General features: G+C 39.6%; 1 protein-coding gene across 1 annotated transcript in view; it reads left to right on the forward strand.

Annotated features, from left to right (window-relative positions):
• Positions 1-275: 275 nt before the first annotated feature.
• mmp15b (matrix metallopeptidase 15b) overlaps positions 276-13,267 on the forward strand; it is a 105,366-nt gene continuing 92,374 nt past the window's right edge. The window contains exon 1 of the mRNA XM_060838225.1: positions 276-464. Coding sequence (XP_060694208.1) covers positions 360-464 — 105 coding nt within the window. The 5' untranslated portion in view covers positions 276-359. The remainder of the gene's footprint in view (positions 465-13,267) is intronic.

The following is a 13,267-nucleotide window of genomic DNA, read 5'->3' on the forward strand; positions in this document are numbered from 1 at the left end:
TCTAAGAAACCACACACAAAAAAATTAAGAAATGCAAAATGACCGGTAGGAATTGTTTTACTGCACGATCCGTGAATGTAAAACGTAGGGGAGACAAATTTGCAGCTGAAAGCAAAATATCGACAGAACACCGCGGTCACTAATTGCAAGTGAAAGAGGAAGTGGAGTGATGAACACTGATAATTAGAGTTCGGGAAGAGGCAGTCCTTCGACTTTAAGTACTTGTGGTCTTGTGTTAGCACTGTAGAGGGCGCTGGCTTTCTCGATCAGTGTGTTCACAGATTGGGAGAGAAGGAAAAGGAGAGCAGCGGGGAATCACCCAGGCTCGGGGTGGTAGAGCCAAAACATATCGCTAAGAAATGGCCGGAGGGTTGTGTTGGACCCGAAGCTGGACAGTGCCCATTCTCATTCTAGGGCTTTGCGCTATTTCTAGTCGGGCTGAGGAGGACAACTTTAGTGCAGAGGTAAAGAAGACATCCAAACTCCGGTTGGAGTCAGTTTCCAAGTCGGGTTCATGCATGTACAGCAGCTACAGTATTCGTACAGACAAAACACACCTTCGTATAGCTATTGCCGATCTGACTGTACAGTGTTAACAGCACGGGGAAATACAATGATGATATACTTTATTTCTGTACAGTATTAAATGTGTTTGATTGGACTTAATATTAAAGCATGCAAATAATTTGTATCGTATTAATATGCACGATTGATGTGTTTAATAATATATTTATGGCTTTACTAATATTACAGTATCAATATGCATAGGCCAGTATTGTCCAGTGTTAATGTGGTAACCCTGAAATATTCATATGCACTGTTTACTCATTGTCCAGAGTTTGAAACGTTTGATTCGGTGTACAGAATTAATATTTACATCTAACCTTATTAAGTATTAAATTATGCTAATAAAACTGTACTTTATTCCAATACATGCATTTATTCATTCTACAGTGCTGATATGTAAGAATAGATTTGTTGATCACACTAATATGAAGGATAGCCTCAAAATATTTTATTAATATACATGCATTGTCTCATTATTCAATATTAAAATGCTCTAACAAATTCTAAATTCCTAGTATTAAGTCGCATGGGTGTATTGTCCAGTAACAGTGTGCAAGAGAACATGAAGATGCGTGCATGTGCTCATTATCCAATATTACTGTACTGGTTAATTTGCAGTATTCAAATGCATGCATATACTCGATGCAATAAACTTGCTAATAAAGTTGTAATTTTAAACTGCATATATATAAATTGCCCAATATTAATAGGCATGAATCAACTTCATATCAATATGCATGATGGATTGGAGCATGAGAATACAATGGATTTGGAATAGAAAAGGCTGTTTAACATATTGAGTGCATTCATTCAGTAAAATTTTCAGTAATATTTTATTATTATGCTTAAATATTACCAAATACAATTAGATTGCATCTCATTTGCTAACTGTATGCTGCTCAGACACTGACCTTAACTGAACTGGACATCTGATTACATTGTCTGTTTATTGAGCTGAGACTGACTTTAAGGTGTGATTATTGTGCATTGATAGACTCTGTAAAGTATACTACATTGTTCGCCCTTCATGCTGTTAATAGTGGGGAACCATTGCACAACACTAATTGAGTTATTAAAGGTCTGATTGTCATAGAGTTTGCTTGCTCATGAGAGAACGATGACTGGTGGTGGTTTAATGTGAGGATCACCATGCCTCAGTCAAGGTCAAGAAGGTGGGACCTTTGTGGTGACTTCAGCCGATACAAGAATTAAACCCATACTATTCCTGTCCCTCTGCGTTACAAACCAGCCAATCGAGTTAACTGGCCCGAACCCAAATGACTCATTAAATGCATGCAGAACAACTTGCTGTTCAGTACAAATATTCTGTTAGCAGTGAGGTTCAGGAATATTAAAGATTTTACTTATATACTGAATGTTATAATTTCAGGGAATATAACATTATCATCAGATTTTTTTTGTGACTATGCAAATCTTAAACCTAGTAACACAGCTTAATAACACCATAAGTTATGCAAACAAATTTATGGACTTTTATTTCTGTAGGGAAAGCTAAAAAGTGGAGAAGCCATAGTGAATCTTAGGGAGACTATATTTGGAATATGGTGCATTATATTAATCTATACTCTACAGAGGTAATGGGAAAAAATATTTTAATGCATGATACCAACATTGGGAGATTATGCCTATGAGTAAAGAGTTAGCAGGCTGGGGTTCTTTTTTTGAAAAATGGAAAGCTAATTATGAAACAGTTTGTTTGTGATGAGTTAGGTGCAGATAGCATGGTTGCAAAGTTTGCTTCTGAATGCCTGTACATTTAATGCTATGGTGCCATTTTGATATCAAAGTGGCATTTGCATTCTGCATGCACATTTCTTGCATGATGTGTGCTTTGTCAGGTTAACAGGCTTCCCTTTGATGCATGGTGTCAATCAGTGACTGCTTATTGGTGGTTTTGGAAGCACTACATTGGATGCTCTTGATGTATGACCATGGTGAACATATCAAGCAATTGAATAGCCATTATCCTGGGAGCAGCAATGGTGCCTGCTTTTTGCGCTGGTGAAAAGGTGGTGATTTTCAGCAGAAGAGACAATGGATGGCTATGGAGGGTGCTGTCAGGCAGCTCTGACATAGAAGGCTTGCCTTTTGACTGCATCTCCTTGACATTGGTAGCAACAATCTTTACTGGCTGACTGACTAGCAACAGCAGGGACACTGGCATTGGCACCACCAAAAATATATTTCCCTCCCCATCCCTATCTGCGTTCTGCAGAGACCATTTCCTCCTACACTCCCTCGTTAGGTCCACGTTTCTCATCAATCCACCCTCTACATCCGGCACCTTTCCATGCCACCACATGAGATGCAAAACCTGCACCCACAGCTACTGCCTCACCTTCATCCAGCAGAGATTTTCCTGCACAACCTCCCACCTCATTTACTGCATCCATTGTTCTCGATGTGGTCTCCTCGACGTCAGGGAGACCAAGCGCCAACTTGCGGAGCAGTTCAGGCAGCATCTCTGGTCCACTCACACCAAATGATCCCGCTAACCTGAGACCAACCACTTCAATTCCCCCTCCCACTCCCCCAAGTACATGCAAATCCTGGCCTACTCCAATGCCAAATCAAAGCCTCCTGCCAACAGGAGGAAGAACACGTCATCTTCTGCTTCTGGACCCTACAACCACATGGTATCAACATTGACTTCACCAATTTCCAAATCTCCCTACCCCCACATCATCACAGATGCAACCCTCAAACTTGACCTGACCTACCTCTCCATCTTCCTTCCCACCCATCTGCTCCCCACTGACCTATCACAATCACCTCCTAACTGTATCTACCTATTGCCATCCCACCTACCTTACCCCAGCCATATCCCCACCCACCTATCAATTTCTCAGCCCCCTTCCCCCCTCTACATTCCTGATGAAGGGCTTATGCTCAAAACGTCAACTCTCCTGTTCCTCAGATGCTGCCTGACCTGCTGTACTTTTTGCAGCACCACACTTTTCAACTCTGACTCTCCAGCATCTGCAGTCCTAACTTTCTCCTAAACTGCTGTCAGGCTATACAAGCCCCTTTGAGCAAAGTTATACATGACAATACAGCATAATCTAAGCTTGCTTGAATGTGACCTGAAATGACCTCAACTTGTGCTGCCACTGCTGAACTCAGATACTGGCTGGCTCTATTTGGTATTGCAATGTAAGCTAAGGCATCAACATTTAAGGTACTAAGATTTGCATGTGTCCACTTGCAGTCACTACTTAAAAATTGGGCTCTCACATCTGAACAAAACCCTGTGCCAAGTTTGTACGAGACTCCCCAATGCTCGTAGTTCGTAACAACAGCCTGTCTGGCAGACCTACCAGTACAATGAGCATTTTTCATATTCATTAGCTTTTTGCAGTAACGTTCTTAGCAGCATTGTCAGGAAATGGAACTTATGCAAGCTTTTCCTTCTGTCCTGGCTGCTGGCCAGTCATACCCGCTGACTCACCACGTGCAGATCCTGCTTCTGTGTTGACCTCTAAAGTATGCAGAATGCCAGTGTCTGGGCTGTAGGCTGCAAGTGAGAGATTGAGAGATGGTGCTTCTTTCACGCTGTCTTGTTCCTCTCAGATTCTATGCTGCTATGCCACTTCATAAGCTAGGTGTTCTTGACAATTTGAATGGAGAGAAGGGTAGTGTTCCATTGAGGAAATAGGGAAAAATCAAAAGATACATGTTCACCTCAGAAGAAATTGTGCAATGATGGGGAATGGAATACAAGAAAATAATTTAGGTCATTAGATCATCTGTGGATGGTTGCAACTGTACCAATAATAGTTGGGACAGTGTCCTCCATTAGGGTGAAGACAGCATTTGTGTTTGTTCCTTGCTGGGTTTGGTTCTTCAGCCTGTGGTTGCCTTATCTGCAAGAGAAAAGGACATGCATCAGTGATAAGGTGCAGTTGTTTGGATAATGCTGTTGTCATGTTTAAATAGCTGGTAGTGCATGTAAGCTGCAAGATGTATGAGTGAGGCATGCAGTAACAGTATAATTGTGTAAGTGATGTAAAGTTGTGAGTTGCCTCTGATGTAAAATTTTGAAATTGAAAATGAGGAACGGTGACTGAAATTGGGATGTATGTGGCAGGCTTGATGGCATGTGTAACATTGTGTGAGGTGAATGGAACATTGTGGAGACTGAATGGTTCATTTGCAAGAATACGGCATTTGAAGATTCAGTGAACTTGACCGCTTGTGAATTCACTGAACTTCTTTTGACACTGCTTTCACATTCTTGGGACAAGACTGATAACACTGATTATGATGTCTATCTATTGCTGTCAACTTCTCAGTGCCTGCCTATTGGATCTCCTAGTACCCTTTGGAGAAAGGGTTTCACTCCTGTCCACCTCTTGCATCATACTTTCCAGTGTTATTAAGAGAACCTTGCAGCACACTCTTTGTCCTGTGGTACTATGTTCAGTATTCTTTCAGGTTAGACACTCTTTCCCAGACTCTGTCAACACCTGCTCCAGCCAGAATGCACCTTCTGTGTAAGACTTACAGACTGTTTAAGTAATGCAATCCAGCTTTTTAAAATAGTGCTAGATTTTCATGAACTTGGTTCATGGTGAATTGTGCAGCCCCTCAGTAGCACACGCAGCACTGGGCTGCATATTATCATCTTTTAAGTTACCGACAGCTCAAAGTTTGAGAAATAAAATTCCCACACTTATTTTCTGGTCTTATCCAATCTTTCCATCAATGTTTCTACATTGGGAAACATTGGAAAAACTGGGAAAATACATAGAGACTGCTAAATCAATTGGAAATTCTGAAAAAGCTGTTGTATTCAGAGAATGTGGAAGAGCTAGTTTGAACAAATATCAATCACTTAAGGATAAGCTGGATAAATACAAAGTTAGAAAAGAGTACGAGGTTATGCTGATAGTAGATATAAAGGGTTGGGAGCTGCTGATAAGAAACATAAACGCCAGCATGAACCAGTTGAGCCAGATAGCCTAATTCTGTGCTATACATAATGTTTATATCTATATATCCATTCAGCTCATTGTGGAGAAGAGTTGCTTTGCTTGATTCATCATGCCGCCATACTGTACAGTTAAGTCAAATATATTCCTAACATGAGTAATTCTTCTTTTAAAGGATTTCACTTTGCTAACAATGCTTTCATGAGGAACGCTGTAGTAGTAAATAAATTGTGTAACAAAATGCAAGAATGATACAGATACATGCAAATGCAGTATCCTCTATATGTAGACACAGAAATGTGCTATACAGAAAATTCAAAGTCTTGCTGTAGAGTGTTTTTATAATTGATCTTGGTGAACTCAATGACATGCTGAACAGAATTGCCAAAAAAGGCCATAAGAACTAAGAACAGGAATAGGCTGTTCAGTCCTCAAGCCTGCTCTGTTATTCAATAGAATCAAGTCTGATTTGACATTACTCACATCAACTTTCCTGCATTTTCCCTGTAACCCTTGATTCCCTTATTGATCAGGATTCCCCTATTGTCTCGCCTTATAGTATATCATGAATACATTTAATTAATTCTGTGATGAATATTAATACCAGGAAACATAGCTACCAAACATCCAGGATTAGGATGAAGCACTTCCAGTTGAAGGATTTGATGTTTATTTATATTTTAGTCTATTTCTAATTGTAGAAGACCACTGTTTACATCTGCTGTGTGTGTTTTTTTCATTTGTCAGGTCAGTCACCTTGTAAAGTCTCTGAGTAAGATTCAAATTTGGTGATAATTAATTGCAAGTTAGAGGCAGTTTTATGTCTCAAACATTTCACATAATCCACTTACAACTAGAAAATAATAGGAATGTTTAATATAAATCAGATTAGGCATTATTTAAACTCAAATTCCAGGAGTTTCATATAGTCCTGTGCATTGTTGTATTTTTCCTCACTGTGGACTTTACTATCCCACCACCAATACCAGAACAGTTTGAGTGAGAGTGAGTAGAAGTGGAGGAAATAGATACTACAACTTGAAAATAAACGTCTTAGTTAATGTTGAAATCTTTCAGCAGTTGCAAGAAGATGGTATTTTCTTTATTCTTAAAAGGAATAAGCTGTGTCTCCTGACATCTTGAAAGGTTCATATTGTGTATGTAGAATATTCTGCTCATGCAAACTTTGTGAAATGCTCTACCAGTAAAGAGAATGGTGCTGAAATAAGCAAAATAAATACAACAAACAGGATGGAATAACTTCACCAACGGTGCTGGCAGGGGTATTGTGCATCCCTGGTTTGCTAATGCATAGAGAGCGCAGTTTTGGGATGTCAGCAGACATTCTTAAAGGGTGTGGGTATTGCTGGTTAGACCAGTGTTTCCCGTCCATCCTTAACTGCCCTTTGAAAAGTGGCAGTGAACTGTCTTCTTGGACTGTGACAGTCCATGTGATATAGAAACATTCAAGATTTTAACACAGCACCAGTAAAGGAGCTAGCATAGTTTCCAAAACAGAATAGTATCTAACTTGGAGAGGAACTTGCACGTAGTATTCTTCCCATGTCTGCTTTTTCCTCCTTTTAGGTGGTAGAGGTTGTGAGTTTGGATGGTACTGTCAGAGATGGGTGAACAAGTTACTGTAATGCATTATGAACATGGTGCAAATATCTGCTATGGTCTATCAATGGTGGAAGGATTGAATTTGAAGTTGGTGGATGGGGTGACATTCAAGTGTGATGCTTTGTCCTGGATAGCATTGACCTTCTTCAGTGTTCTTAGAGCTGCACTTAATTAGGCAAGTGGAGAGTATTTAATTTTGTCTTGTATCTCTTAGACGGGGAATTTAAGGAATCAAGAAATGAGTTATTTGCTGCAGAATTCCTAGCCTCTGGCCTAATCTCGTAGCCATAATTTTTTTGGCTGGTCCAGTTCATATTCAGATCAATGTAACTCCTAGGATATTGATGGTGTTTCAACAGTGGTAATGCCATGGAATGCTAAGGGAAGGTGTTAGATCCTCTTTAGTTGGAGATGATCACTGCCTGGTGCTTGTGTGATTTGAATATTACACACCACCTTTCAGCTAAACCTGGATGCTGTTAGGGTGTGTTGCTCATGGACGCTGGGCACAGATTGACTCAATATCTGAGCAATCATAAATGATATTGAACATTGTGTAATCATCAGTGAACATCCCACTTCTAATCTTATGAAGGAGGAAGGTAATTGATAAAGCAGCTGAAGATGATTGGACAGTGCTACTCTGAGAAACTCTTGCCATGATATCCAGGGACTGAGATAATTGAACTCCGACAATCACAACTGTCTTCTTTTGGGTTAGATTTGATTCCAACCAGTGAAAAATTTATTCCCTGTTTAGAATCAGTCTGAACATTGGGCACAGACAGCCTCACACAAGGCACCTCACACCTTCTATGCATTATCTGGGCCAACATGGCACCTATTGTTAAAGTTCACTTGAGAATATAATTTTAAGAAAGTTCTGGAATTTACAGATGAAAGAACTGAAACCAACATGCCCATTCTAAAAAATGTGTGACTTAACAAATAATCCAGGTCTTTTTCAATATATAATTTCAGTTACATCACACTGTAAACTTTTGCTATAAATTCTGTCTCCTACAATCTTATATTCCACAACCACCTGATGAAGAGACAGTGCTTCGAAAGCTAATGCTTCCAAATAAACCTGTTGGACTACAACCTGGTATTGTGTGACTTTTAACTTTGTACACTCCAGTCCAACACCGACACCTCCAAATCATTCCCTGATTCTGATTGACTGCTGTTTTGCATCAGTTTCAAGACATGCAAGATGGAAAAGTGGTTGCATACGTGTGAATAATAGAGGTAATGTGTATGAATGATGGAAGGATAGAAGCTACAGACAATTGACTGCATGTTCAGTAGACATTGACTTGTGCATCATATTGTTTGTAGTCAAGACAATGCTCAAAATGAGAAATCGTGTGTAAAGTTTCAGTGAAAAATGTAATAAAAGTGAATAAGCCTCATACCATATATAGTTCCAGGCTTCTGAGCAATGTTGAGATCGCCTGGTAAGAGTATCATGCTGCGGCTGTATAGGGCATTGGTGGGGCCACTTTTGGAGTACTGGCAACGGTTCTGGTCACCCTGCTATAGGAAGGCTATTATTACATTGGAAAGGGTACAGAAAATACTTAAACAATATTACTGGGACTGAGAGTTTGAGTTCAAGGGAGTGGATGGATAGGCTGGAATATTTCAACCTGAAGCGTGAGGGGCGACATCGTAAAGGGCATAATAAGGTGAATAGAAAAGATCTTTTCCTTAAGGTAGGAGAATTCAAAACTAGAAATGTAACAGCGCAGGCTTGGAGGACCAAGGAACCAGGTCCTGTGCTGTTTTGTACTTCGTTCCTTGTAGAGGGCATTGGTTTAAGGTAAGAGAGGAAAGATTTAAAAGATTTAGATTTTATTGCTTCGTGTACTCAAGTACAGGAGTACCGTGAAAGGTACGTAATGTTGCCACATTCAATGCCATCTTAGGTACAAGGTACTAAAAGACACAAAATTAAAAAATATTAAGCATCACCTTAATAGAATATTTGGAAAAACAAAGAGATAAGGTTAAAAGTTCAGTAGTCTTTGACAAGTCCTCTGCTTAGTTAGGTCTTCAAGAAACCTTAGCTGCCTGTTCTTGATAGCACCGCTGCAGGTACACCGGAACTCCATGCTCGGGCAGGACCCACTCACATGCCAAAGCATCATCGCACCAAACCAAGAGACCAGGCAGAGACAGTACTGGGCTGAGATGACAATTCACTAGTCTGTGCTGAGGCTAAGGGTAAAGAAAAGCAGAAAGAGAAAAAGACGAAAAGGAAAAAAAAATAGAAAGAAACAGCTGAAGAGTAAGAGCTGCATCTGAAGCATCCTACTCTGCCGCCATCTTGGAAATTGGAAAGGGAGCTGAGGAGCAACTTTTTCACATAGATGGTGGTGCATATATCGAATGAACTGCCAGAGGAAATGGTAGATGCATTAGAACATTTAAAAGACATTTGGACAGGCACATGAATAGGAAAGGTTTCGAAGGATATGGGCCAAATACAGGCAAATGGGATGTGGTTTTGGGAAACCTAATTGGAATGGGCGAGTTGGATCAAAGTGTCTGTTTCTGTGGTGCACGAATCTATGAGATGTGCATTAAGAGATTCAAAATTAGAACTTTTTCACAAGTTTTATTTATGATCATTCTGTGACCTCCATGTTTTCCTTGTTTATTGAGTTACGAAGTTGTTTTTGAGGAGTCTATTTAAGATACTGTGAAGAAATGGCAGCTGTAAGGATTTTGCAAGAGGTATTTTGAAGTGATTTCCTTGCTCTCTCCCTTATTCAATTAGTAGGTTTCAGATTGATCGGCTAAGTCTCAGAATTTGATCAAAAGAGATAAGATTTCAAAGTTTAATTGAACATCATTCACAATCGTGTGAGCAGGCTCTGTAATCTTGGGATTTTTGACAAAACTTAGTTGTTAAGTTATATCCATCCATTGGCACATGCCCAGATTCTAGGGAGCCAACTGCAGAAAAATCAGAGCCAACTAAAGCCTGAAACTGATTTGCTGTTTGAGTTCTGGGCCTGATTTTACTTGCATCTTCCCCAATCCACTCACTTTGTCATTATTAGGGAATGGTGGCACTTGGACAGTCAGCCTTGGGCACCTCTGCCAGTGACAGAATCCTCAGAAAGGTTCTGGGCTGCAATCCAAGACAGTGTTCAGATGTTTCTCATTCTAGCTCCACCTTAATCACCTCTACACTGGAAGTCTGTTGGCAATCAGCAAGTGTAATATGTTGGTGAACACTATTTCTGATTGTTGCTGTTGTCTCAGAGCTATTTGGAATGAGGAAAAAACAGAGAGAAATAAACACGTACAAGGTAGAAATCTGTAGAAATAAATTCAAAGTTGCAGGAAAATATGTTGATAACTGCATAGAATTACTTTAAAAAAGGAAGGTTCACCACTGATTAACAACACATAATAACACTTATAAGAAACAAACGTAGGTAAAATCATACTTATTAATCAATTAATACACAAATGTATTTAAAATAGCACAGTCACGTACATGAAGTACTAACATAAGCGCTCATAAAATGAATATTTACAGCTCATTTCACTTAAGTGGTAACAATCAAGACGCATTGATCTAACGAATAGACTGATATATATGCAATAAAGTAAAGTAATGATGAAGAATTTCCTCTCTCTCTCTTTCTCTCTCTTTGACATCTAATGGCTGTAAGGCCTGAGTTTTACAACCGGTGCTTGTTGATGCAGGTTCATTGACTCCTGAGAAAAGAATGATGTTTTGAATCCAGTAGTTGTTAAGATTTTTTTTGAAACCATTTTCAGATACAAAATGTAATTTTTGTAAGGAGCTCTGAAATGTTAGAAATTAAGTAAACCATTCGCGAGTTTCATAGACTGTAAAACTATGTTGATTTATGTTTGAAAAAGAAAACATCATGCCTTTTATGCCACATCTTTAGATTCTTAGGAGTTAGCCTCATGATTTATGAGGCAGTGGAGTTGGCTTTACTCAATTTGTGATTTTTCAACCTTTATTGTATGCATGTGAATAAAATTGTGATTATTTTAATTCTGAATGCCAGTTGATAATTAGCTAAGTACAAAAGCTAGGAAGAAAGAACATATAGTGAAATCACAATGAGATAAACTTGAAAAACACAAAATTAGTTGCGTTAATCTTATCAAGAATTCCCTCCAGCAGAGTAGTACATCCCAAAGAATGATGCCTGATATAAACCAAAAGTCCACACTAATAACTCAGATTGGCTGAAGATGAATAGACTTGTCATATGACTGTATTGATCAATCAGAGTGAATTTAAGTTACAGAAAGCCTACGAGTAATGGCTAGACCTGTATTGTTACATTAGATCATTATCTTAGACCATCTTAAGAAATATTGAACATTTAATTTTGTTTTTAAAAAGAGGACATACAGCCAAAAAAAATTTGAGAGTATAAATTCTGAGCAACATATTCCAGTGATTGAAAAGCCTGTATGGATTATTGTCAGCCCAGAGAGAGACACCCCAAAATGTCATACACAGTGTCAAGAAACTTCAAAGTGAAGGACTTCAAAGGGAAAAAGGCACTGAGAATTGAACTACAGGCTCCTGTGAGCTATCTCAATTTGTGAACATGATGAGAGAAAAGAGAGCAACCTGAACGAGAGGCACTTCTTAAAAACTCATCTCGTATTTTTAATCTCTATGTGTTACTATTTCTTCTTGTGTTTTGTAATTAATGAACATACCCCTTTGCTACCTCAGGAAAGCCCGGTTAAATTGGCTCTTTTAAAAAACATTAATTCATTTGGTCTGAGAGAAAGGCATCAACAAGGGAAAGAACCATTTTGAAATTAACCTTGTTGTGACCAGTTGATGGGTGGGTGAATAAAGAAGGGCAATCAATTCATCCATCCTCACTAAAGCTTGACAATTTGGAATATTCTATCTGGGACCATAATAAATTGAGGAATTTTGCTAGCGAACTGATTGTAACACCTGTTAATTACTAGAGATTTCTGGAAGCAGCCAACATGCCCATTGTGAATTCCTGTGATGGCTAGGTAGGAGGTGCTGGCTCCGCTGGGGCATTTTGTGTTCTAATATCTGGAAACCATATTTAATAGACACTCGGACAGCACTTCATTCTCTGAATCTCAGCCCCATCAAAGGACTCGTACCCAATCCTGGAGATGGCAGAAAAGTTGCACAAGACAGACCCAACATTTAGTGACCACACCGTTGAGGGATTTATATGAGCATTAGGAGATTTTGTTTCTCAGGGATAACAACAAAAAGCTATTCTGTAGAGGTGGAGGTGGCTCAGTCAGTGCACAATAAACCTGAAGATGTAACTGGGTGCAGTGCCACAAGACGAAGAATTACCTTATGCAGTCTGCCAGAGTAAGTACCATGTCTACTAATTGTTTCATAGCATTATGACTGTGTTTTAGCATAATAAGCTTACCAATACACACACCCTTGGATGATAGACCCTTCAACCACATGGGGTCAATGTGAATTTCACCAGGTTTCCCATTTCCCCTCCCCCCACCTTATACCAGTCCCAACTTGCCAACTCAGCACCACCCCCTTGAATGGTCCTACCTGTCAATCTTCCTTCTCACCTATCCGCTCCACCCTCCACTCTGACCTACCACCATCATCCCCCACCTTCATCCAGCTATCACATTTCTAGCTACCTTCCCCCGCCCAGCCCCATCCCGTTCCCATTTATCTCTCAGCCTCCTTGGCCAAGATGAAGGGCTTATGCCCAAAACATTGACTTTCCTGCTCCTTGGATGCTGCCTGACTGGCTGTGCTTTTCCAGCACCACGCTCTTCGACTCTGATCTCCAGCATCTGCCGTCCTCACTTTCTCCCAGTTGATTATAACCTTCATCATATGCCTCATGACTAATCAGTGTCTTTCTTTTTTTGGACTTAGCCATGGACTAAGAGCAACTCAATGATATTGGATCTCACACATGTGCTATTTTAAACATAAATAGACTAGTAGTACTCAGCAGCTCACACATCATTTCATCATCAATTAATTCACCTTTTGAATAATGTAGATATCCCATGCCTCTCACCAAAGGCTTATGTGGGATAAGGGCACTATTACATAAAGTGCCTTTACC

Source organism: Hemiscyllium ocellatum, chromosome 17 (assembly GCF_020745735.1).
Source record: "Hemiscyllium ocellatum isolate sHemOce1 chromosome 17, sHemOce1.pat.X.cur, whole genome shotgun sequence".
NCBI classification, from domain to species: Eukaryota; Metazoa; Chordata; class Chondrichthyes; order Orectolobiformes; family Hemiscylliidae; genus Hemiscyllium; species Hemiscyllium ocellatum.